The 27,234-nt window shown below is 27.0% G+C and overlaps 1 protein-coding gene and 2 long non-coding RNA genes across 13 annotated transcripts in view; 1 reads left to right on the top strand and 2 right to left on the bottom strand.

Moving 5' to 3' along the window:
* The window catches only part of LOC111630374, a 29,817-nt gene extending 19,666 nt beyond the window's left edge, over window positions 1–10,151 (bottom strand). For both annotated transcript variants that reach the window (XR_002757516.1, XR_002757515.1), the window contains exons 1-2: window positions 9,836–10,151; window positions 8,943–9,064 (exon numbers count right to left, since the gene is read on the bottom strand). This is a non-coding gene — a long non-coding RNA (uncharacterized LOC111630374). The remainder of the gene's footprint in view (window positions 1–8,942; window positions 9,065–9,835) is intronic.
* The window catches only part of LOC111630370 (microtubule-associated serine/threonine-protein kinase 3-like), a 106,408-nt gene extending 83,490 nt beyond the window's left edge, over window positions 1–22,918 (top strand). For all 9 annotated transcript variants that reach the window (XM_023374458.1, XM_023374457.1, XM_023374455.1 and 6 more), the window contains 14 exons: window positions 1,869–2,001; window positions 4,899–4,954; window positions 6,337–6,422; window positions 6,491–6,665; window positions 7,467–7,639; window positions 8,804–8,874; window positions 8,953–9,069; window positions 9,857–9,967; window positions 10,270–10,497; window positions 11,123–11,277; window positions 13,838–13,989; window positions 14,085–14,449; window positions 17,172–17,383; window positions 18,478–22,918. In XM_023374458.1, the coding sequence (XP_023230226.1) occupies window positions 1,869–2,001; window positions 4,899–4,954; window positions 6,337–6,422; window positions 6,491–6,665; window positions 7,467–7,639; window positions 8,804–8,874; window positions 8,953–9,069; window positions 9,857–9,967; window positions 10,270–10,497; window positions 11,123–11,277; window positions 13,838–13,989; window positions 14,085–14,449; window positions 17,172–17,383; window positions 18,478–20,184 (3,741 nt within the window). In that variant the 3' untranslated portion in view covers window positions 20,185–22,918. The remainder of the gene's footprint in view (window positions 1–1,868; window positions 2,002–4,898; window positions 4,955–6,336; window positions 6,423–6,490; window positions 6,666–7,466; window positions 7,640–8,803; window positions 8,875–8,952; window positions 9,070–9,856; window positions 9,968–10,269; window positions 10,498–11,122; window positions 11,278–13,837; window positions 13,990–14,084; window positions 14,450–17,171; window positions 17,384–18,477) is intronic.
* LOC111630372 lies at window positions 15,258–27,210 on the bottom strand. Of its 2 annotated transcripts, XR_002757513.1 has the most exons (4): window positions 26,600–27,210; window positions 25,952–26,300; window positions 17,184–17,391; window positions 15,258–15,405 (listed from the first exon to the last, which is right to left on the bottom strand). It is a non-coding gene; the product is annotated as an uncharacterized LOC111630372 (long non-coding RNA). The 2 variants fall into 2 exon arrangements; XR_002757514.1 differs by lacking the exons at window positions 25,952–26,300; window positions 26,600–27,210 and adding an exon at window positions 23,121–24,921.
* Window positions 27,211–27,234: the final 24 nt, after the last annotated feature.

The raw sequence follows: 27,234 nt of genomic DNA, 5'->3' as shown, positions 1-27,234 counted from the left end.
GTAGTAGCATGATTTCACATTCATAAAAGTTTTGATCGTTGCTTACAAAAAACTGATCCAAGTGATTTTTGACATTGTCATTTCAAGTAAATATCTTACAGTTAAAAAAAATTTGTATAGACCAGAACAAGTAATAATCTGAGTGTGCTCAATCTGACAAATATGGTTGGTGTAATAGCACACCCCATATAAGTTATAACAGTTTCTGACGAGTTACCAAACTTGTGTGAAATTTGACATTATCGTAGTAAAACACTACACCTGTTTTGTTCATCAATTCTGGCCACCTTTTCTGTTTGATGATATTACTCAATTTGTTTACTCAATGGCAGTACACTTTCGAATCAATTGTTAAATTGTCTGGTAAAAGCTCCAAAAAAAAAAATTTTCTTAAAATCCCAGCAAAGAGAGCACTTCTCTTTAAGAACATGTGGAACCCATATATCAAGCTTTGAAACGAAACCAATTTGTTTCAAGTAATCATAAACAGTTTAATTTGACAAATTTAATCTCTTAGTGATTTCACGTGTTGTTATTCGGCAGTTTGCTTCAATCAGTGCCTTTATTTTGTTTTCATTGGCTTCAACTGGCTATCCAGAATGTGGTGCATCTTCAATATTGAAATTGCCAGAATGAAATTTTGTAAACCAGTTTTGGCACTGTCGTTCTGTCAACACATCATCTCCATACATGTACCACAATTTTTTCCTTGCTTGAACAGCATTTTGATTTTTTGGTAATAAAAGAGCAAAATATGCCAAAAATGCTGCTTTCAAACTTCCATATTTGATGGGATACAAAAAATAAACAATTGCACAAAAGCACACAAAATTTTTTACAAATAAACCTTAAAATGCTAGCTGTCAAAATATATAATAATAATACAGTTTAGAATGAAAATGGCGGGAAAAATATGACTAATCCATCTAGTGGTAAAAAAACGAACTTACTTTCCGAACAACCTAATACAGGGGTCGGCAACCTGCGGCTCTTTGGATGTGAAGCTGCAGCTCTTTAGTTCCATACGCAAATATTATTTATTTTATCAAAAAAAACATTTAAAAATCGTTCTGAATCGATTAACGAGGATTAGGCACCGATTCCATCTCTCAGCCACTTGTACTCGCTTTTCACCGCACCCCTCCCCGTGACACGCCGTCGTCAGATGTTTCTATTATCTAATTTGTTGTGAAAAACACTACTTATATATGAATAAATAGATTAGTTTTTCTTTTATCAAAAAACTTTATTTATGCGAGTACTATTTATTGTTGGCAAGAAAAAATTTTGTGGCTCTTTAAAAACTTTGAAATTTTTGTAAATTGTAATTTTGGCTTTTCCGACTCAAAAGGTTGCCGACCCCTGACCTAATAGAATAAAAATGAAAAAGTAATTCAACAATATTTTTATGTATGTTAGTATATTTCTAATTTGTCATATTTTTATTAGAGGAGAGTGGAAGAAAATATAATTTTTAATTTATAAGATGGCGATCTTAATTAAATAAATCAATTATAGCTTAGTTATTTTAATTGATAGAAAAATATAAATTAAAACTATTAGTTGATTTGAAAAAATAAAGCTTCTAAATAAATTTTAAATGAAACAGTTTAGCTATCATTCAAGAATGACTTCTAAAGAGTGTAGGAAAATTCTTACTTTTAGAATTAAAATTTTAATTAATATTTTAAATTTAATTTAATTTAGTTAAATGAAATATTGATAGTTTGATTAAATAATTTCAATAAAAAATGCGATGATTTCATTTTATATTGATAGGAAGAGCATAATAAAAATATTACATATATAGATCATTTTTAATATTGAAAATAATAATAAAATAATTAATGGTTAATTTTTCTTTTTAGGAATTTGATCCTGAAGAATTTTACAGATTACTTGAAGCTGCAGAAGGACAAGCCAAAGTTTTGCAAGGGATAAATACTGACATTCCACAGTATATAATAAATAAATTAGGACTCAATCGTGATCCTTTAGATGGTAAGATTTTTTTTTTCTTCTTCACTTTATTATACATGAAATAAATGTGATCCTTAACTTAACTTTACATTTATTAATTCTAACTTATAATTTTTAAAGGAAAATATTTTAGAAATAAATATTATATTGATATATATTTTATTTTCTTTGAGATTTATGATAATTCATATTTCACAATATTTAAACAAAATATTTTATTAAAAGAACTGGAAGGAATTGTTTAAACATAAAATAAGAACATTCATCTTTTCATTTATGTTTTGATTTAATTTTAATCTGAAATGACAGAAGTTTACCTAATACATAACTTCATCATAATGAAAAAGTAATTTACAGTAGATCCCCCTATAAGACGGTAGATACGTTCCGTTCTTTATGAATCAATTTTGTAGAAATCATAGTTTACAGACTACGGCTGTTTGAAAGGTTTTCTTTCATAAAATTAATCGATTCTAGACTAATTCGACCGTATTTTTCGTTTGTGACCACTAACCGTGAAAACTACTGAACCAATCGTTACCAAATTATATAAGTTAGTTATATGTATAGTGATTTGCTGCGTACTTTATGATATGATATTATTTAAACTAAGCATTTCAATTTTTTTTAATATACATTTTTTCTTCTTTATATAATCTTTTAATGAAGTATAAAACAATTTAAAAATTTTTTTTATGATTTTATTTAATAGTGTCAAGAAAAATCACCTTCTGCAGCTCAATATTTGAAGAAGTTAATAAAGAAATTGTTAGTAATTATTTCCCGTCCTGCTCGTCTATTAGAATGTTTAGTAAGTACAGATATTTACATTTTTTTTCAGCTTTTTGATACTATATGTTATTAGGTATAATTTGATTTTATTTCAGCTAGCATTTCTTAAATTTATTCTGAAAATTATGTGAATGAAATGCAATAGATTAGATTTAAAAACTGAGAATTCTAACTAAATGAAAATGGTGTCATTTAATTAAAGTAATTTTTGTGGAAAAATAATTTGCTATCTAGCAAGTCATTTTCTTTTTATAATCTGCTTTCTTCTTAATATCTATTAAGAAGAAAGCAAATTATAAAAAGAAAATGACTTTCATGATTAACTATAACTTTTAGCTTCAGAAATTTGTGGTTTGAAATAATAGTTTTGTTGTATTTTGTTAATTATATTGTTTTTTATTTTTAAATTTTCATTAAATTGAAATTTTTTATTTCATTTTATTTCAAATTTAAAAAAATTGATTGTCATTATAAATTCAATTTATAAACTTTTTAATTACAAAATTTTAAAATAAATTTTATATTAAACTTAAAATATTTTTTGCAAAATATTTAAAATTTAGTTGTCATTTAAAATAAATTACATTCTACTATCATATTTTATATATTTTGAAATTACATTACATTTTTGCCATAAATGAAAATTACAGATTATATTATTTATTTTTTAATGTTGGTTAAAAAAAACTGCTGAAATAATTTTCAACATTACTTATTGCAGTAAAAAAGAAATAATTTTTTTTCTTAATCATTGTCTTTATTTATAAAAGTTTGATATGTATTTCTAAATGTAAAAGTTCAGTTGTATGTTTGACAAAGCATCAACTTTAGTTGAAATGATTTAAAGATGAAAAGAATTAGTATAAAGTTTAAAACATTTTAATCACATTTTTAAGGTCAATACAAAATATTTTAGATGAAATTTGATTAAGATGAAATAAAAATTTTAAGTTTTANGTTTATTATTATACTCCTATTAATGAAAAAATTGATGATAGATTATTTTTATGTTTTAATTATTATTAATTTGCTGAAATAATCTTATTACTGTAAACATTTGTTTTTGAATTTGACAAATACTAATTTTAACTTGATGAACAATAATCATTATAGATACAGTAGAGCGCCAATTATCCAAATCAATTGGGGACTGGGGTTGTTCGGAAAATCGATATTTCGGATAACCGATTATGCACAAAAAAATATATTAACCTATCCATTTGAAATTTTTCTCCATTGCGTGTCACTTTGCATTGAATTTTCGTTGATGTTAAGCCTAACGTAAACTTTTTAAAATAATAATCATGACTATTGCATCGTTAAAAATTATTTCTTTATTTTGTACAAACAAAATAAATATATTGAAAAATATAAAAACAATAAAAAATTATATTTCAGAAGTTAATTTAGTATCAAAAACGTAAAATATTTGAGTAGCCCAAGATTGCAGTGCCACCACACTGGTGAAAATTAAAATTTGCCGACTGGAATTCTTTCGGATAATTGACTTTCAGATAATCGATGCTCTACTGTACTTTGATAAATTTTATTTTCCTATTTCATGAAGTCTAAATTGTTTATCTAAATTTTGGTATATTTATAATTTACTACAAGATCAGTATTTTAAGATATTAATATTTAATTTCAGTTAAGTAATTTAATATTCCTTTTTTATTTTATGTAATCATAATTCTATTAAAATTTAGTAAAATACTAGCATTTAATATCATTGAAGTGCCTAAATTTTATAACTTATCAAATATTTTTAAACTAGTAATTACCATCATTAAGACTGTACATTCATGTAAAGAATAAATAATATTTCTATAACATTATTATAAAAGTCAATTAAAATGTCATTTACACTATTTAAAACATTTAATATCAAAGGTTAAAAATGATATTCCTGAAATACTTCACATTTAAATTTTTAAATAACTTTTTAAAAAAACAGTCTGAATTTAGAAATCATTATTATTCCATATCATGATAGCAATAGTTTATTTTTATTTTAAAATTTTATATGTTTTATTATTTAGAGAAAACAAATAATTCTCAATTTTATCATAAATAAAATGTTTTATATTTGAAATTATAATCTGTTCTTAAAATAAAAAATTTTTCAGAATTGGGTGTGGAAGTAATTGGAGAACTAGATTTTCCAACTTTATTAGAAAATGAAGTAAGATTTTATTTAATTTGTTCAGATTAAATCTTTAATTATTTTTAAATTTAATAAAAATTAAATCATAAAATAATCTTTCATTACCTACCTATTGAATATTTAAGAAATAGCATATATTTAAAATTATTAAGTAGATATTCAGTAGATATATGATATCTGTCAGCTTTACTGAATTTAATTTTATTAATATGCAAAATAATTTATTACAAGACATTTGATTGTTAATGTATATGTGCATAAACTTTAATTTGCTGATTCATAATAGAAACTACAAGTTAAGTATTATATAGAAATTTTAAAATTTAAAGATTTGTTGGAAAAATTAGGATTAAAATATATGTACTGGTAGTTTAAAACATCTAAAATTTTTATATTTTGAGACACTATGAAGTGTTGATACTAGACACTGACTTTTTCACATCCACTTTATTTTCTGATGTTCTTTACAATGTATAAACCAATTGTTCCAAATGTCACTACATATTTTGGGCTAGCATCCCTCATCTGTTGGCTGATATGTTTTTCTACAATGGTTGTAAATGTATTGTTGATGTACATAAAATCAAACATCACTGTGTATTGTAAGCCAGTTAAAAATTCTTAAAACTTGAATAAAAAATACGAAAAGAACCTTGGTGCAATTTCCATTTTAAAAATTACCTGCAAAGTTCATTAATGTAAAATATCAACACTTCATGGTGTTTCAAAATATAATTTAAAGGACATAGTTTCAACACAGAGAAGTTAAAATTTTTACATTCATCAAATATTTAAAATTCGTTTGTTATTTGTCAGATAAAAGAAAATTCTTGTCTGTTATTTTTGAAATGTTAATATTGCCAGGTGATCAAAAGTAAAATATTCATAAATATCTTTATTTTGGATTGTGATTTTCATCACTCTTAATAGCTTTCTCTAAATGATAGTTTGTAAATGCTATTCTCAAAAAACTTTTGATTTTTAAAAATAGGAAATTTGTTAAACTTGTTTTTTTCCATTATCTCTTTAATTCCAAAATTTTTGAATTCCAATATGTTTTCCAGTTATAATTAAATGATGTCTGGGAAATGAGTGCTGTACTTTTTCAAGGTTATACTTATAGTAAACACACACTAATATCAGTAATTGATACAATTTATTTTCTTAATTAATTTTCATTCTTTTTTGAAAATTGCACTTTGATGATAACCCAATGCTTTTGCATTATTTTTTGAGTGCATACTAAAAGATACATGCACTGTAATGGGTTAAATATTTAAATATAAATTTTGTATAACTATGTAAAAGCTGTTCAAGTTTTTAGTCATTTTAAAATATTTTAATGTGTTTATTTAATATTATTGGTGATAAGTAAAAAATAATAAATTATTATATTGCAGACTATCAAAAGACCAATATCAAAAATCAAACAACCTAGTGAAAATGATTTTGAAACAATCAAATTAATAAGTAATGGTGCATATGGGTAAGTATTTAGTAATAAAATTTTTCTCTTATTATATTATTATTTATTTTTAACAAAATATTTTTCAGTGCTGTACATTTAGTAAGACATAAAGAAAGTCGACAGAGATTTGCCATGAAAAAAATAAGTAAACAGAATCTTGCGTTAAGAAATCAAGTAGAACAAGCTTATGCAGAACGTGATATTATGAGTTTTACAGATAATCCATTTGTTGTGAGCATGTTCTGCAGTTTTGAAACAAAGGCAAGTTTTTAAAATTTGATAAAATAATTGTTAATCTAAATACTGTAGTTTAATTTTTATAAAATTTCTATCAAACTTATTATATTTTAAAATAATACGAGGGTGGTTCAACTTTTGTTTGGAATTTTGGCAATGGAACTATGTGCTACATAGACCAAATTTATATTACTTCCTCTTTCAAACTGACACTTTTATGTAGTTTTGGCAATGATGCTATATCTGCAGAATGGAAATCTTTTGGCTGGCTCAGAACCACTACATGATGAACTCTCTGAATTCAGTGTTTTGAGTAAATTTTCTGTCTCCAAGACTTTCTTCAAAGGACCAAACAAGTGATAATTGTATAGTGACAGATATAGAATTTCTCAACTATGCTCTGACATTGCCTGCAAAGGAGAATCTTTTAGCCAATGCATTGCTGCTAAAACAATGAAAGAATTGTAGGGGGAAATACCTGAAGAAAGAAATATAAATGTTACACACACAATTCCATTGCTATGGAGCACCATTCCATATAAAAAAAAACAAGTTTTCATTCTGTTAAAATAATTATTTTTATGCATTATGAAGATGTTATATAATTGAAATTCTTGAGCAGACTAGCATTGTTACAAAAACTTGGAAAATAAACAAACAAACTAATTTTTGCTATATATGATGTTTAATGTATATAATCTGCTCAAGACTTAACTTAGGTAACAATAACAATCTCTCTTAAAAATTTTCCTATTTTTAATTCAATTTTTATGTAGAAATATTTAATATACTTTTAAATTGAATTTTTAAATTTCTTTTAAATAGAAACATTTATGTATGGTCATGGAATATGTAGAAGGTGGAGATTGTGCTACATTATTGAAAAATATGGGTCCTCTACCATTAGATCTTGCTAGATTTTATTTTGCAGAAACTGTGTTAGCAGTTGAATATTTACATAGCTATGGAATAGTTCATCGTGATTTGAAACCTGATAAGTAAGTTTTAACTTATATTTTATTGATCTTTATGATAACAATATATTTATTTATTTATTAAAAATTAATTTACATTCATTCTTTTACTAGTGTCATCATGTAATTGATTTTAATCATTAATCAAATATATCATGTAATTATTGAATTATTTCCTTTACAAATTAAAATAAATCTAAACACTAAATAAACAATACAAAAAATTGCTTTTATTAAATTTTTAATTCATTTAAATAGTATTACTACTACTTTTTACTTAAACTAACTGATTATTTTCTCTAATTTTGAATGCACAATAATAATTTAAACTGTAAAATATTTTATTGTCAATTTCATTAAACTGTATATAAAAATATAACTATCATTTCAATTACTAGTCCAAATGTATGTGAAGTTATGTTTTATAAGATATTCAACAAGTTAAATTTCAGAAATAAATTTTCAGGTTTTTAACAATTAAAGAGACAACCAGAGTAACATGAAAATTATCTTAAATTTTTATGAAATTATTTCTGTATAAAAATGCTTCATAATTTTCTGGTGTGGTAACAAAAGTCTCTTCCTGGTCAGTTATTTCAAAAACTAATAGAGCAATCACTGTAGATCTTTGGCTGATATATACTATATGTTGGACCTGTACTGAACAATGGTGGAAACTTTCTTTACAACAGCCTTTCAATTGCAGAGGGCTGTTGTAATCTCATCCACTGATGAAAGTAAGGCAACATTGTCAATTACAAAACTGTAGCACATGAAAAAATATATACTATTATCTTTTAGTACATTCCAAACTATCAAGTCGAATCCTGGAGCAGGCTGTATAGCATACAAGGGATAGTAATGCATCACTGCAACAGGAATATAACGTGGGAGTGATTGAATGTACAGTTTGTTGCCTTATTAGTTTTTGTTATAATTGGCTAGGGAGAGACTTTTGTTACCAGTCATGTATGTATGTATATAGTAGAATATCTTCATTTTATCTTAATGATATATTAAAATAGAAAAGTTAAAAATCTTGTTAAATGTATCAAATTATTATTAATAATGAAAACAAAATAAACAGTAATTGATTTATCATCAAAGCATTTTAAATTTTATATAATAAAATTATATTTATGCTTACGTATATATTAGATCTTGTAAAATATTAATAATTTATTTTAGTTTGCTGATTACTTCTATGGGACATATCAAATTAACTGATTTTGGACTTTCAAAAGTTGGATTAATGAATTGTGAGTATAAGAGTAATTATTTTTAGGTCATAAATTAATTTTGTTTAATATTCACTAAAATTACATACCTTCTTATAGTGGCAACTAATCTCTATGAGGGTTATCTTGATAGAGAAACTAAACAGTTCAATGACAAGCAAGTATATGGCACTCCAGAATATATTGCTCCAGAAGTTATACTTCGTCAGGGCTATGGTACAATAAATATTATTATTATTTTTAAACTTAGTTAATACTTTTAAGGTGTTGCCTTAGTAATATAGCAAATTTTATGTTATTCAAGATATTTTTCTAATTTCTTAACTCTACTTTGTCAGAGTATTATTTTAATTAAAAATTGCTGAAAGTTTACAGATTATAATTGGAATTTAATTAGCTGAATCATAATTCTGTAATTTTCAGCAAAATTTGGTAATTAGACTTGTTATAAACATTATATTTATAAATGTATATACCACATGATAAAAATAACTGCATGAGTCTAATTTTATGTTACAACTGAGATATTTAAACCTGAAATTGTACTGATTTTTTTCAAAATGATTAATTAAATTTTTTTAACTATACAATACTATAACATACTATATTTTTATATAATGGAAATCAACTTTTTCAACTTTATTATTTTGATAAAAATTAGTATCCTTAACAATAAAACATAGAGATTATAATACAGTTTTTGTGCATGAAGAAATATCAATACATCTACATGATTCATTAAATTTTCTATAAAAATATTTTAAAAATATAAGTAAATTTAGTTAATAAACATTAGCATTAGTTTTAATATAAACAAATAGTTTACTTAAAGAACATTAATTTTGAAAAATACATAACATTAAATTTAAGATAATTTCATAAAATTTTAAGAACATTAAATAATAATGATATGTTTCTGTATTATTGTAATATGTATGTTCCAAATATAACATTCTTTATATTAATGCTTAATTTTTCCCACCTTCTCTTTCTTTTTAAACAGGGAAACCTGTTGATTGGTGGTCCATGGGAATCATCTTATATGAATTTCTTATTGGATGTGTTCCTTTTTTTGGAGAAACTCCTGAAGAATTGTTTGCTCATGTTATAAATGGTGACTATAATTCACTTATGTACTTATCATGCTGACTTTAATTCTTTATAGACAAATAATTGACATGAAATAAACTATTTTATATACTATAATTTATATAAGAAAACAGCATGAGCTATTTTTGTAATAATACAAATAATATAATTGAAAATTTGAATGTTTGTATTTCATTTATTTTGACATATTTAGTTTATGTTTTGTTTTATGGAATTTGGCTTAATTCGTCTGTAATAAAAAAAATTATTAATATCTTAAATTTAAAAAATCCTTATCAATTATTATATAAAATGTTTAATATTTAGATGAAATAGAATGGCCAGATGAAGATGATTGGCAAATGACAGATGATGCAAAAGACCTTATTACTCAATTACTACATCAAAATCCAATTGAGAGATTAGGTACAGGTGGATCACATGAAGTAAAAGAACATGCTTTCTTTTCTGAACTAGATTGGAATTCTTTATTAAGGCAAAAGGCTGAATTTGTCCCTCAGCTAGAACATGAAGAAGATACAAGTTATTTTGACAGTTAGTACACCTCAATATATTTTTCAGTTTTATATTTTATAAATGTTTTATCTTATGTAATAAAGTATGTGTGTGTTTTAAAGTTTTTGATCATAAAGCAATAATCATCTTGAATCATTTTGATGTTTCAAATTAATAAAAATTAATACAAGATTTTAGTAAGAATGGAAAAAATTTAAGCAATTTTCCAACTTGAATTAATAAATAACATATGTTAACAGACTAATAAGTTTTGATATTGTAGAACAGTTTTGTACATATAGATATATTAATTAGCCATTATTTGTTTTTTCTTAACACAGAATTAAAAATGCCAGAAATTTGAATTGTAGTTTAAATGTTAATAATTTATAATTATTATTTATTATGTGTTAACGATTTTATAATACTTTAAATGACGAACATAAGAATTTTAATTGAATGACAATAACTGTAAGGAGTAGGTAATGCCACGCGAAAAGAAATATCTGTGTTATATTTNAAATTGCACTTTGATGATAACCCAATGCTTTTGCATTATTTTTTAAAATTTATTATTATTTGTGTATGTTGCCTGTCAACTTTGATTTTATAAATATTATATGTATGCAGTCTATTTATAATGCAAAATTGTCTGTGAATATAGCTCGAGCTGACAGATATAATCATGAAATTGAAGATTCAGAAGAATTAGAAGATGGTGATGAAAATGTATTCAGTAGTTTCTCATCCTGTTCGCCTCGGTATAGAAAAGTATATTCAAGAGTAGAAAAAGAATTAGAAGAGGAACAGTTGTTAAAAGTAATATATTTTTTTACTATAAAATTTCAACTAGAATTAATTAAACTGTATACACAATCTAATAAACAAATTTTGTTGAGATTCCAAAATAACAATATTGGAGATTTCAAAATTTGGCATTTACAATATTTGAAAGATAACTACAGATTATAACAAAAACAAAATTAAGATTATTATAATAAAAATTTGAATTCAATTTATAAATCAAGATTTTATGCAAAATTATCAAAAATTAGATTATAAATAGGAATAATCAGTTTCATCTAAATTTGAAAAAATTCTTTTGATAAGTACATTTACATACAATTTATGAAATCAAACTTTTTTATTTCTTTCATATACTTTTACTTTTGTTTGTTATTCAAATTTTTTAAATATTAGAGCAATCTTTATTTCTTACAAAATTATACAACTTTTAACTCTAGTCTAACTTGTTTAATTCTTTCAAAAGGTGATTATATCATATCATTTTAAAAATATTTTATTTTTTTAATACATATATAATAAATGCAAAATTACTTTTAATATTAATATTAATATGCAAGAAGGGTTTGCAATTTTCTTTGCTAAATACAGTAATACCTCAACTTACACAAACCCGGAGTTATGTGATTTTCAAATCTCATCGATTCGTCTTTTGTTTGAGTGCCACACAACTCTTGATGACTCCCTCCCCCCACACTATTGTTCAGCTTACATGTTTGGACGTGTTGCGCATAATCGACACATAGCTACAATTTATTTTTGTGTTTGTAATATCTAGGGAGACTTGAAAGACTCTATGTGGTGATTTCTTGTAACCGTGAACGAATCAAAAGATGAGATAAGATTAACAAGAACATTTATTAGCTTACATACATCCATCTTGGATTTTACACAAAATGTGAAATTATACCTCGACTTACGCGGTTATCGCTCTGTCCCACCTATCACGTAAGTTTGGGGTATTACTGTATTGCACAAATACATTTTAATTTAAAATCATTTCAGTAGAAAATCAGTCTGGTTTTAATTTTTTTTGACATATTTGACAAATCATTCAAACAAAATATTAGTTTTTATGAGTATATCTCTGATATATTCATATAAACTATTATTTTGTTATCAAGCATTGGTTGAAAGTATAGTATATCCGAGATATACTGTACTTTTAACCAATGCTTGAAAACAAAAAAAAAGAGTTTCTTTAAATAATATAATTAAAATTTTTGACTATAAAAGAATAAGCAAAACTTAATAATTTAATATACTAATAGTTTATGATTGTCATTTTATTTTTTTAGTTTAAATATAGTCTATTTATCTTCTTATTAATGTTTGACTATTAAAGAATAACAAATTGACTGAATAAACATTTTTCAGTAACCTTGAAAGAGTTTATTCATTTTCTAAAAATTTAAAAAATATTTTAGGTTTTATCTGGATCAATTGTATATTCTGTCTGTTGATATTTGTTATTGTCATCATTTTTAAATTTATGAGGGAAAAAGGATACATGTGTAATAAAATAATAAACTATGTTGTTATTAATTAATTGAGGAGTTTTGCAATTACTTTTTAAATTAAAAATATTCTACTGCCAAATTAAATTGGGAAGTACTGGTCTAAACTATTGTTGATTTTTCTCATAAAATTTTTAATGTCAAAATATTTAAATGAACTTTATTTTTCAATTAAATTGCCTCAATGTCCTTTTTTTCTTACTAAAATGTAAATTTTCGACTATAAATTCGTATCTTCTATTATCAGGACTTATTCCGTATACCTGGTATATGGAATAAAATAAAATTTGTTTTCTGTTAAACTTTGTAGCATTACCTGTAAAGCCAGTATAATAAGTCCTGATAATAGAAGATACGAATTTATAGTCAAAAATTTACATTTTAGTAACTTTATTTTTCATTAACTGTTCATTATTAGACTGTACATTCATGAAAAACTTATTGCTGCTCATTACTTTTTGTTTTTGTACATGATGATAAAATTTCTTTTTATTAACTTGTGAGTTAAGTAAATCTGCATAAAATTGAAGCAAATTAAATCTTTTTCTCATAATTATTATAATTATTAATTTAGATAAGAGATGGTGCCTAAAGTGTACCAAATTACTTAATTTCTAATTATAATAGCAAAATATTAGCCCAATTAAGTATAGTGATCATTTGGTTTTGTATTAATGTATCAGACTTAGGGATGTTTATTATATATATTAATTAAATATGCTGTATAAAATGGCAGTGAAGTTAAACAATATATTTTACTACTACTAAATTATGAATGAAATTAATTACTGAGAAATAATAGTGTAATATTTTATATTTTGCTTATTTTTTAATTGTAGAGTATAAAATAAAATTCTGTTGTTCAAAATTTCTAAGTATAAAAATGAATTAGCTCAAACACCAACTGTTTGGTTTGTTGAAAAATATTCTAAATTCAATTAATTAGGCTATTTGTTTGTCTATAAGTATATTGGACATTGGTTTGTCACAGTATATGAATTGAATATTTTAAAATGGAAAATAATTTAATATTTATGATAAAAACTATTAATTACCAGCAACAAGGCAAAGATGAAAATCAACGCAGAGTGATGACAAGAGCAGATTCTTATCATTCTGATCATTCAGACAGTCCATTATCTCGAATGGGAAGCTTATCAGAAACACCTGAAAATGGTCATGTTAAAGATGCCTCTAGTTCACCTGATATGTAAGTTTGTAAAATGTTTTTTTTATCATTAATAAATTTTAAAAATATTCTGTAAAATTGTTTGTTTTAATAATGTTACTTGTAATGATTTATAGGAATTCTAGACAAACACTTCATAGTACTCCTGAATCTTCACAAACAGAATCAGATGAGGTTTCACCCCAGATTCAAAGAAGATGGCATCCAAATGTTAAAGATATTGTGCCAAGGTTTTCAATAAGCTTAGATGAGGATAAACAAACATTGATTAATTCCTCATTAGAATTTAAAGAACTTTCTCCTGTTGATGAGAGTGATATTAAACAAAGTAAATCTTCGAGGCGATGGCATCCTGAAATGGTTTCACCTGTGGCTACTTCAGCAAGAATTTCTATTCCTCCAGCATCACCAGGATCAAAGATATCCAGATCAGTTATTAAATCTGCATCAGCATCAGGCTTATCTCTGATCATTCCAACAGGTTTGTAATTTTTTATAGATTAGTTTAGAATACAATTTACATTGTCAATTTTTCATTATAACAAATCTGGTACATTTATAAATGTAATGACATTATTAATATTACAAATTTGATTATCCAAATTGTAATTTTTCTGAAAAAGGATAGTTAATGATATACCAACTTGTAGTCAAAATCTTTCAAATGCTAAATGAAATTTTCAAATAAGAAGAAATTAATTATATAAATTTTAAAAAGAATTATTTAGTTATAAAAATTCAAAGATAGATTTAAAAAAGTATCAATTTATTGTGTAGAAGTATGGCTTTTGATTGATTTGAATTCATGTGAATATGATATTAAAAATTTACTATTTTCTGCTTATTATCAGTTTCAAAATACTGGTTTCATTAGATTCATAATAAACTAGGTATTTCTATTTTATTAATAGATAGCAGTTATTTTAGCCTTATAATTGATTGTGATACCTAAATTTAATAGCTAAAACAAAGTTGCTAACTTTTAATCCAATTATTTATTATAGTTATTTAGTATTAACTAGTCTTACTCAGTGTACTGTCATAAGATGGTATACCAAATAATGATTATTGTTTAAATAATTCCTATTCAACTTAATCTAGAGCCTGTGTGCCATATAGTAAGCATACTTTGCTTTAAAGATATTTATGCATGCCAAAGTTTTTGACTTTGAATAATGTTATTTAAAGAAATTAAAGGAATATGCTTTAATTAGAATAAATATAAAAAAAGCTAATTGAAAAAGATAGATGATAAATCAAAATCATATGGTATGTTATATACTGCACCAGATGCTTTCTCCTTATGAGCCACTTTAGGCATGCATGTCATAGGTTGACCACCCATAGTTTAGAGAGAGATTTACCATTTCAAATGCAACCAAATCTGTTATGATGATATTTCACAGCATGCAGAAGATATGTCTGGCACTTTTGGTGCTGCAAGAAACATAATGGTAGTTTAAAATTGAGAAAAATATTAGATATTAAATGATTTCAATATTTAGAAATAAATAATTATATTTTAATTTAACGTCTGATCCATTCTAACACTGCTAATAAAGAATACACAAACTGAGTTTGTTTGAATTTGAAGGGGGAGAATTATCACTGAAAGTATGTAATCAAATAAATTGCATACCCCTTGAAGAAGGTCTGCTAGTTATTTTTTTTTAATTTCAATTAATACATAAAGCAATTGAAATTAGGGATGTCCCAACACTACTGATACTATATTGATATTTTCCTTCAATACTAAGTATTTTTGTATTCGATATTTTTGGTCTGGTACCAATACTGGTATCTATACTTTTCCTCCAGTATTGGATTTGGTATTGTTACATTTTTCATAGACAGGTAAGGGACAGCCAAATCAGAAATCAAAACAGAATTTTACACTATCTTCGGTTAAGATAAACTTATATAAAAATATTAATGACCAAAAATCAATAAATGCATTATGTCAAATTTTATACTCAAAATCTGTATATGCTTAGTTCTGATTACTATTTATAAGTTAAATAAATATTTATTTAACAAACAAAAGTGCTGCGTAATATTTAATCAACTCAGACTATCAGTGATGTTTAAAATAGCTACAATTTGTATATACTTGTTTGCACTGACATTTGTAAAATTCAAACACAAGAAATAACTTTTAATGTAAAGACACTGTTTTACATTACCTCTTCATCATCGATTTCTTATCCACCTTATTCCACAGATAGTAGTACCCACAGGGCCCATTATCAGGACTGTAGATCTGGGAATTCTTTTGTATTCGTAAGACATCATACAAGAGTAAACTGAAGTACTGACTTCTGAACCAGATTAGGGATTCAATTCCCTGGAGTAATATAATTGCTAGTATATTAATTAAAATATTAATTTCTGCTCTGAAGCCCACTCAGCCTTCATTGATTACAGTACACCTATCCCTCTTTTTATGCGATTTTGAAATAACACAATCAGCAAAAGAAAACTAATCCTCTTTTTTGCACGAATTGATCCTTTAACAAGGGGGAAAAGTTTATTTGAAAATTTTTAAATTTAACTTTTTGTTAAAATTGTGTTACTTTTTTGTTGAAATCAAGAGTTAATTTTTAACTCTTGATAATGTTATAGTATTGTACATCAGAGAATGGTGTATGTACTGTATGTTGATTTTATGTACAAATAATATTTATTCTAACATCATTTATCATTAACAAGCTTCTTGTGTTTCTTTTATAAATTGCTTATTTTTTTGTTCAATTGAAGTTATAGATCCTATCGATCATTTTTCTAAAGGATGCATGTACTATATTTTTTATGCAATTTTTTTTACATGGCAGTTTTTTGGAACATAGCCATCGGGCAAAAAGAGGGATAGGTGTACCTTCTTGGCAGTAAAAACAACTGGAAGGCAACACGACAGACTGAACATCAACAGCTGGCAAGATTTCTGGTTTCAATACCCGATGCTGATACTGGCTGGTATCGATAATTTAAGACCAATACTGATATCGATACTTTAAAACTACTTGTGATACCAGTATTGATATTTTTATGGTATCAGGACATCCCTAATTGAAATAAGATTTTTTACTAAATCTAAGATAAAAATCTTAATCATAACAGTAAATATTGCATTTGATAATGAAATGTATCTAAATATAATTTATATATATTATAAATTATAAAATTAAATAATTTTTTAATTTTAGAAGATTTAATACCTCAGCCAATTGGTTCACCTGGAGGTTCTAGCACTAGTTCCAGAGATACATCTCCAAGTCGAGAATTAAGTCCACTAATTGCTCAATTGAAACCACCTATCATTATCAGGCGAGGAGCTAGAGGATTTGGCTTTACTGTCAGAGGTATTCGTGTTTATTATGGAGATTCTGATGTATATACTGTCCATCATTTAGTCATGGTAAGAACCTATTTAAATTTCATATATCAGAAACAAAGTTACTAATTAATTACATTAAAGTTTAAGAATATTTAAATGTATATACACTAATAAATAGAAACTTAGAAAAATTATTAGAATAATGTTTTGTTAAGGATGTCTTCACACTATATATATCTTAATATATATGGTGTGGAGACATTGTTTATTATAAATGATATAATTAGTACAATAAGATCTTCTTTTATGTGGGATTGATATATGCAGATATATGTTTTTAGATTAGGTTAACTTTTGGATGCACAGACAATTTTTACTGTAAATATGTACACTGATTTCTTTTACTTTTTTTATTACGAAATTCATTGTAAAACAAGCAATTTTCTACAGTTTATCTTTGGGAAAAGTATCAAAGCTGAAACAAAAATAAGTTCTAATGTAGACATAAAGCAGGAAAAAAAGGCATATGAATGTGTGTGTACAGTATGCAAATTGTAAAACTGACACTAAAACCACAATGAGAAGGTAGTGTCAAACAAATCTTAACTTTTTTGTTTGTAAAATTTTACATGAAATTTTGTTGTGTGGTACCTGCTGACATGCAATCCCTGTGTAAAACAAGACCATGATGAAAAATTTTCTTTAATTGTCTTAATAAGGAAATCATTTTAAACAAAAAAAGAACTTTTTTGAATTGTCATTATTATTGAAACAGAATTTATATTCATTCTCTATTAGAATTGTAATCAAATTAAAATCTTTTTATATCTGTTTTGAAGTTTTTACTTCTGAAATATTTTATAGAGCCTAAATTTATTCTAAGAGAATCATTATATTTTTTTATGTAAAAAAATTATCAATGGCTTAACTCTTTATCTAAATTATAATTAATATTTTAATGAGAAATTTATTTCCAAAATATAATTACAGTATTAACAATTTAGTTTAACTTGTTTCTCTTTAAATGTGTATTAGAATAGTAAATGAATTCTATATTCAAATAAAAAGTATTTTATTAAATCTACTCTTATAGTAGTTAGTATTTTTAGTTTATTTGATCCAATAATAATTTATAAAATTTTAATGAAATTTAAAAGCAACTTATTTATTTTTAGGCTGTTGAAACCAAAAGTCCAGCATTTGAAGCTGGATTAAGGCCTGGTGATTTAATTACTCACATCAATGGAGAACCAGTCCAGGGCTTAATGCATCCACAGGTTCTTCATCTAATACTTACTAGTGGTGATCGAATCAATATTCGAACAACTCCTCTTGAAAGTACAACTATTAAAACTGGTGGTAGACGACGTAATCCATCCTCCATTAAAATGGCAAGAAGATCAATACCTTGCCGTCGTCGACCTGGACAAGGTAAAAGGGAATCACAGTCAGATAAGAAACGGCGTGCTTCTCTTTTAAGACGACTTAGTAATAAGCGTGCTAGTGTAGAAATTCAGCAAATGGTGTCTGGTTCTCCACCTGTGTTGACACCAAGTAGAAGCTTTCAGTCATTAAATCGAAATTTAGTCACAACTATGGATGTTCCTGGATCACCAACTAGAACAAAGAGCCCACGTTCTCCTCCAACAAACCGTATGTGTTCTCCATCAGATTCTCCTCATTCAACAGGAAATTCTTCACAGAGTAGTTCACCAAGTTCAAGTGTACCTAATTCTCCAGCCAATTCTACTCATTTACCTCACTTTCCACGTCCAAGTTCTTTGCATGGTTTGAAACATAAGCTTACACAGACATTTCACTCTCCTAGACGCAAGTCAGTTGGTCATATCCCACTTTCTCCACTTGCTAGAACTCCATCACCTTCTCCAGTAGCTTCAACATCGCCAACCAGATCACCATCTCCACTTGCTTTTCCACTTGGACATCATCATGCTGCTACTCAAATTCCTATTCATAAGCCATCACCTGCCTCGCCTTTAACATCAGCCCTTTGTACTGCCAAGAAATCATTTATGAGACCAAAAAGTGCTGAACCTGGATCTCCATTGTTGAGACGAGCATTGTCTCCAGACAGACTGCACCCAAAATCTGCCGAAGGTAAGGTAAAGAGAGAATCATTTTCTGGCCAAGCATCGCCATTAGCTTTATCTTCATCACCATCAACACGTTCCTGTTCATTATCATCGTCTCCTCCAACTATTGCTTCTTCTAAAGCATCTACATTTACTGTGACTGTGTCTCAAAGTGGAGTGAGCAAAACAAGACCACAATCACCACGAACTAAATCCTCCAGTTTTTCTACTTCAGATCATCCTTGTAAGTCTTCCACATCATCAACAGATGATAGCAAATCACCACCATTATCAACTAAATCATTAAGTTATAAAAGTTCAGAAAAGTCATCTATGGACACTGATAATAGTTCAGAGAATTCAGATAGAGAAACATATAAAGCCAAAGATAAAAAACCCGAAACAAAAGCAGACTCATCAACACGGACAGGAAAGAAAAATTTAAAATCTCCAAATCAAAATTTGGTAGAAAAATTCTCTCCAGAAAAGTCTGTTATTGAAACTAAAGAATTAATATCTGAAAAAGATTCTTCACCAGTTCAAACTCAAGAAGAAAATAGTAAGTTAACTTCAGACACTTCAAAATTAGAAGCCACATCAAAACTCGATAAGAAAGAAGTATCAAATGGTTCACCAAATGTTCAAAATAACAGTAACGCAGTTACAAAAACTAAAGACGATGTAAATAAAGTACTGGTGTCTCCAACAAAAGGTGGTGAAGCAAGTAATGATAAGTCAAAATTATCTTGTTTAAATTCTGATACAAAAAGTCAGAAAACAAACAAATAATTTTAGTGTAAGTTGCCAATTCGATCAACAAACAAAAAAAGTCAAAATAGCCATTTTCAGTCAATTAGCAAAGTACTTATAAATAGTATTACTCATTCAAAATTAATATAAAATCAAATAAAAGCAAAAAAAATTTTTTGGAGTTTTAAATATAACGAGAGAGAGAGAAATTTAAATTTTATTTAATAGACATTTGATCTATAAAACATGCCAAAGTAATTACTTACATTGTGCAATCTATTATGTGAAGATAAATATTCAATAATTATTTTAAAGTATGTTCATATTGTTGTTGTGCAAATATATATTATATATATAAAAGTGGAGAAACGTGGAAATGAATAAGACACATTCAAAGTGAATATTATGTAAATATGTATTTATTTTAATGACTGATTTTGCATTGCCGTGTATTGTATGCATGAGTGTGTGTGTATGCATATTTCTAGAAATTTTTGCCAAATTATTGTATATGCTTTCAGGTCTACTATTAAGTATTGCCATTTGAGAAACTTCTTTTTTAAAAAAAATCTTTACATTTTTAATCTTTATTAGGGTCTTTGAATTAGGCACTCGATATTCTGGATATCAGTATTAATGCCAAAGATTAAAAAGTGGATTAAATTTTATTTTAAAAAAGGAAAAAAAATGACAGCTGAAGTTCAATCTTAAGCGATTGAAGCTATCCAAAAGTAAAGGAAAGAAAACTGTAAATAGATATTTATTGATCATTTCTTATAATATTTCCAGTCTTGTATCAATATTGTAAAGTTATTGCATTGTAATGTTAGTGAGCTTAAGAAGTTGACGTAACGTATTAACATATTAAAACGTCTTTAACTTGCAAAATTACCTTATTTTGTTACCCATTTCTGGACTGATGATAAAATCAATCCAGACCATTGACGTTATTAGACATATCGAAATGATTATCTTGATATTTGTTTAAATTGTTATATTTTAGCATATTATGCTGTAGAATTCTATATATTTTTTACTACTAAACTAAAAGTAAGTGTATTGATTCCTTTGCACCCATCTCATAATTTTTTATGAGATTTTTTTCATATCTTATTTCATGTCTTTCACATTAACAGAGTGAGTTTCTTAGTAGTTGCTCAATATTCCATATTGCATGTCATAAACGAAACTAGTGTTATATAAAAAAAAAACTTGAGTACTTATTGTGTGTATGTGTGTTTGTGAGTATATGTAGTGTGATAAGGTTGTATTAAGAGTTGTGCACTATATTTCTTATCATGTACATTTGTACATAAAACATGCACCAGGACTAATTGTGCATTTATAGCAGAATTGTAAATTTGTTAAATTTTGTGGTTATTATATGTCATATTCAGTATTGTCATATCATTTGAAAATGAAGCCTACTAAACAATAGCAATGCATTAAGTATGATTTTCCTTTGAAAAGCTGAAAAATCAATTCATTTTAAAACTATTTTGTTAAGTAAATTTTCAAGTGTATGCATTAGAAATTTTTTGGTAAGGTTTGATCGATAGCATTTTCAATTGATTCATGACAGAAAATCAGAAAGTACTGCTAGATAGATAAGGAAATTAATTTAGTTTATCTGTTGTTATTTTCTTGATCCACTTAAATCAATTACTAATTGAATAATGATTTTCTTTATAAAATTTAATATTTTTTTTAGTTAACTTATAAATGACTAGTCATACATTCCTGTGAAAATATATCCTCAAAATTAAATTTATATTTTAAAAATCTCATCACAATCTTGCCACTATTAATAGAAATTTAGAAATAATGTTAACTATAAATAATGTGCTAAAATTTTTAATTGAAGGATCTTTTATTCTGAATTATTTTATCTATACTATATAAGATACAAAACTTTAAAAGTATTGACAAACTTTTTAAAAATCAATTTTTAAATTTGAAAAAAAAAAATTGAAAACTCTTTTGATAATTATGATGAATGTAAAGTATTTAATTAATTTGAGTAGTTAATCCACAGTAATGTAATTTTTATTTTTTCTCGATCAAAATGTAAATATTTTTAATTAAGAAAACAAGCATACAAACTTTTTTGTATTATTACATAGAAATCTTACTCCTATTTTATTTGTCTAAGGTGCTAAACAGCTAAAAGTGCCTACGAATATATTTAAAAATACGAAAAATATATATCATTAGCAGCCATGCTGCATTAAAGTTTCCAATTTCATTGCCATCAAAAATAAAAAAAAATAAATAAAAAAAAAAGAGAGAAATTATCCACGATAATTAAGTGATATTTATTTTTTATTTGTATAACAGGATGATTTGGTACTGAATATGGAAATTAGTTTTCCACTGCCAATTTATTCTTTGATCACAGATCAGATTGAATTAAATCCATATACCTCAAAATGACTCTTATCATTTTGATATGTATTGTTAACAAAAAACTTAAAAGCATATTCGTATATGTCTGTAAAAAAACATAAATAAAAAAACTGAGAATGGTGTTTTGTGAGATATTGCTACAGGGTAAAGTTGTTATGTTTGAAAACTTGTCATAGTCCATTTAGAGGATGTATAGAAATATGGCCATGCAGATGTATAAGAGTATGTCAATAGCTTTATTCTTTATCATTGGTATCTGTATACATGATTTGCTGTCGTTCTTGTACAGTCTTTTTCATGAATGTTTAAAGCAGTTGAGGCCTTGTTATTGCTCATTGGTGATAAAAATAAAATGTGTAGAAGTGAAGTCATGTTGTCCCATTTTATAAATTTTCAGACTAACTTGCTATTGATTGGATTATATATTATTATACAAAGCGAGGAAAATAATTTTTCTTTAATTATTATATAAATTTTTGTTAATTCAGATGAATTATTGTAACAAATATATAAGGATAAGTATTAGAAAAATTAAACTCGTTAATTAGAAATTAACGAGTTTAACTTACCTATTTGAACCTAAACAACAAACGACAAAGTTCTCTTCATCAAATTGTAACGTTATTAAAAATTCAATTTTCATCTTATATGGGCCGAATTTTGCACATTGCTTAACGATACCCTTCTACGTAATGATGATGTCTAAGCGAGAATATCTCGATTATTCCATATTCTTCCATTCTCCAAATTTTCCGGACATTTGTTCGTCCACCTATGTCTTAATTTAAAAAAATAAAATATAAATAAATAAGCGCTTTCGAAGTCGCGAGAACCATTCCCAACACTTAAATCAACAGAATTGATTATGGTAAATCTGATGGTATTAGTATTCAATCTCATCATTGGCAACGAATATATATGAAGGTAACATAAAATACTTTAAGACGGGGTCCCAAACTTTTTGACTGTCGATTCCTTCAAGGATTTCTCGATCTTTTATTGACCCTTTTTTCTTTTTGCTAATACAGTTAATAATTAAATCTACTGAGTCAGTATTAATCCATACACCGTTTTCATTGAAAGGATCTACTTAGTGTGCAAATTTATATCCTGAACTGTCATCCACACAGCCCATTACACTAATAATTTTAATGAATCGTTTTCAATCGACTCTAGAAAATGCCATAAAGACCATTTTAGGGAGTCCTGTTTTAAAAGGTTGTTAATTTAATCGTAGTGTGAAATCATCTCCACCACTTGTTTAATGCATAATAATATCAAGACAGCTTCAGATGGATTATTGTAACAAATTGGATTATACATCTGAGAATAAGTATTAAAACCACTGAATACTGGTTATTGGTCAAGTGTTCGCCCCTCATTTAACAGGTTGATTACGTGAGTTTTCCGAGTTTTCTTCACGAGGCTACACCTAAATAGAGGCTAGCTTCCATACTACAGCCCCCTTGGCATATTCCTCATATATTGTGTTGAATTGCATTTTTTATGCCATTATTTTTCAACCATTTTCTAATTGTGGCATCCCAACTTGGTAATTTTTTTTCTTACGGGACCTCATTTTTTAATGTAGTTACTGCGCTTTACATGTAAGAAGTATTATGGTGCTGCTCAGCACTATATTTCGTGGCACTCCATATTGAGGGATTTTTCCAGGCTCTTATGGTTCGGCCAGGTTTGCAAAGGAGTGGAAGGGTGGTGAGCCGTGGCCATCGTTATCTCAAGGCCAGTACACTCCATTTATGACGTCACAAATGCCAATATTAAAAAAAATCTCCATATCAACGCCGGAAGAAAGAAGAAGAATATTAAAAAAACCAACGAAAATTTATCAGACTTTTCTCTAGTGGAACTTTATTATTCGTGTTTTATTGCAGAACTCAAAAATAAAGCCAGCTTTACAAGCTGGCTTTATTTTTGAGTTGCTCTGTACTGCAGTACAGAGCAACTCAAACAGAGCAGCAATACTTTTTGCGAAAGGTACAGTACTGTATTGTAGGTACGACGACTTAATTGAAATAAATATTTGTCGTCATAATTTTTAAAACACTATAATAAGGAAAATTTGACAACTTAAGTTATTGTTATCGATTATCATCAAACAATTGGTCAACAAGTTTCTACATATGTCACTTCATGTGTCTGATGATGATGATCGACATTGTTATTAGTTATTATTATTTTAGTTTTTCTACGAATTTTCTTTTTAAGTTTATACATTTGCATTTGTTTTTGAAATTTAGCTTTGAAGCACAACTTTTGAATTTTTCTTTCATTTTTACATTCTTGGCTGTTATAACAGAGGGAAAATATGACGATCCCAGATTTTTGCATATTTGGACTTAGGACATCTTGAAACGTGGAGAAGTGCAAAAAAAAAAAAAAAAAAAAAATTCAGAGGTAATTTCTGTATGTATGAATGTTTGTGTGGGGCACGATTTTGTTCACCCACTTCAAAGCTTAATAACTCCTGTGCTTTTTGTCGAAAATTTCTGAAATTTTGTAGGGAGGTTTATTTATTAGGGGATTGATGCTATTAAATTTTGATGGTCAAAGATTAGGTTTTTTTTTATGCTCTTTCTGCCCTGTGGGCACTAAGGGGCCTCTTAAAGCAGGCCCATTACGGGTTCGGCCAAGCCCAGAATGGGGCGACCGGGTGGTGAGGGACGGGGCCCGACATATCCAAGCGGACCACCCCCGAAAAATTCCTGGGGATTCTTTGACACGTCCGGATTCGATCCCGGGTCCCCAGAGCGGTAGGCTGCTACCTTGACCGCTCGGCCATCCGGCCGTCTAAAGATTGGGGGTAAGGAGATGATGGTGGTCGTGTGTATCTTCAGTAGGATCGGACTTAATGACAATTTTACTCGTTATTAGCATTTACAATTTATTTCATAAAACTCATCCAAACCCTCAAAATTAAGTTTTTTGCCGTTTTATAATATTTAAAAATATAAAAATTTTTAAAATAAAATATGATAACAGATGGCGCCNATTGTATCGTTAAAAATTATTTCCTTATTTTGTACAAACAAAATAAATATATTGAAAAATATAAAAACCAAAAACATATATACTTTAGAAGTTGATCTAGTATCAAAAACGTTCGAGTCAGCACGACACACAGTCCCCAGAAAAACACCAGACAAAAGTGCCTGTGCTGCCAGCTAAAACACACACATCAACAAAAAAAAATATTGGAGTAGCCCAAGATATAGCCAAAGATTGCAGCGCCACAGCACTAGCGAAAATTTAAATTTGCCGACTGGAATTCTTTCGGATCACCGACGTTTCGGATAACCGACTTTCGGATAAACGACGCTCTACTGTATTTCATTTCCATAATATAAAAACACGTATTAAATAAATATAAAAATCTTACCTATTGAAACTATCTTTAATAACTTCCGGCTCAACTTTCTCATCACATTATACAAGATTATTCTCGCATCCATCGCAAGGAAAGCAAACATCGTTTTCAAAAACCTGTTGCGAATTATAATCGTCGTTGAAACAATCCTCAGTAAGATCGAGAACAATTTCCAAATAATTTGTTTCTTGGTAACTTTCCAACTCCCAACTAAAGAAATCATCTCGATCATCATGATCTGTTGGGAATTTCATGCTGACAAGTGAGATCGGGAGGATCAAATTGCTTCTCAGACAACACCAACTCTAAATCTCTATCCACATCTGCATGCATATGAGCATCTTCCACAAAATGTCGAAATCTAAAAAAAAACTCGTGAATTATTTGGGCCTTAGCAAGCGAAGGGGATAACAAGCGAATTTTTTTTTCACAGATTTATGTTAATTATTATTTACTTTGACTATCGTAATAAAATACATTCTACTCCAAATCAATTTAAAGTATGGAAATTTATCTTAAAATTAATTTCTTATCCTAGTTCTTTGCTGTTAGTTCAGTTTAAAAACCTTAATTAAGAACCTAACGACAAGTTTCTAGATCGGTAATTCCATTTTTATAAAAACATTTGTATATTTTGTAGTTTGTCAAAATATTACTCACATTTATATCCAAAACAGTATTTCTCAAGAAACGAAGCAAAGAATCTCGAAAAAACTCCTTTCTCATTTGAAAATCGCACACTCAACAAAGAAAGTAACAATTAAAAAAATCTATTGTTGCCCACATTCTTGCGTTTCCGCGTGACGTGGAGCTGACATAGTAGAAATACTCGGGATTTTTAAAATATCCGATGCATATTTATTTACAGTATTTCTGTTTCAACCTTCCTTATTACAAATGAGCACTGTACATTAATTGCTGGGCATTATAGAAAAGTAACATTTATAAACTGTAAATATATTATTATTAATGCATAAGCATACATTTTATATTCATAAATAAGTTGTTCTTTTTTCTTCGTTCTTTTGCATTAGTTTAAAAAAATGTTGAATTAAAATTTACGTACAATTTGGAACAAAAATTTTAATCTAAACTAATTTTATAGCATTTTGCTAAGTTGCTTTCTGGCAACCAGGCAACCTGGCGGAAGCAAACAGCGCTATATTGGAATTTGCAGACTTATTTTGTCAAAATAACTTTAGATTATTACAGAGGAATGGTAAAAATGATGATGATAATGAAATATTTTCAGTAGCTGCTACTGTTGCTATGATAATGCCTAAAAGAACTCTCTA

This window comes from Centruroides sculpturatus, unplaced genomic scaffold (genome assembly GCF_000671375.1).
Source record: "Centruroides sculpturatus isolate CEXI.00-Female unplaced genomic scaffold, Cexi_2.0 scaffold672, whole genome shotgun sequence".
Lineage (NCBI taxonomy): Eukaryota > Metazoa > Arthropoda > Arachnida > Scorpiones > Buthidae > Centruroides > Centruroides sculpturatus.
This window is presented reverse-complemented; position numbering and strand designations above follow the sequence as displayed.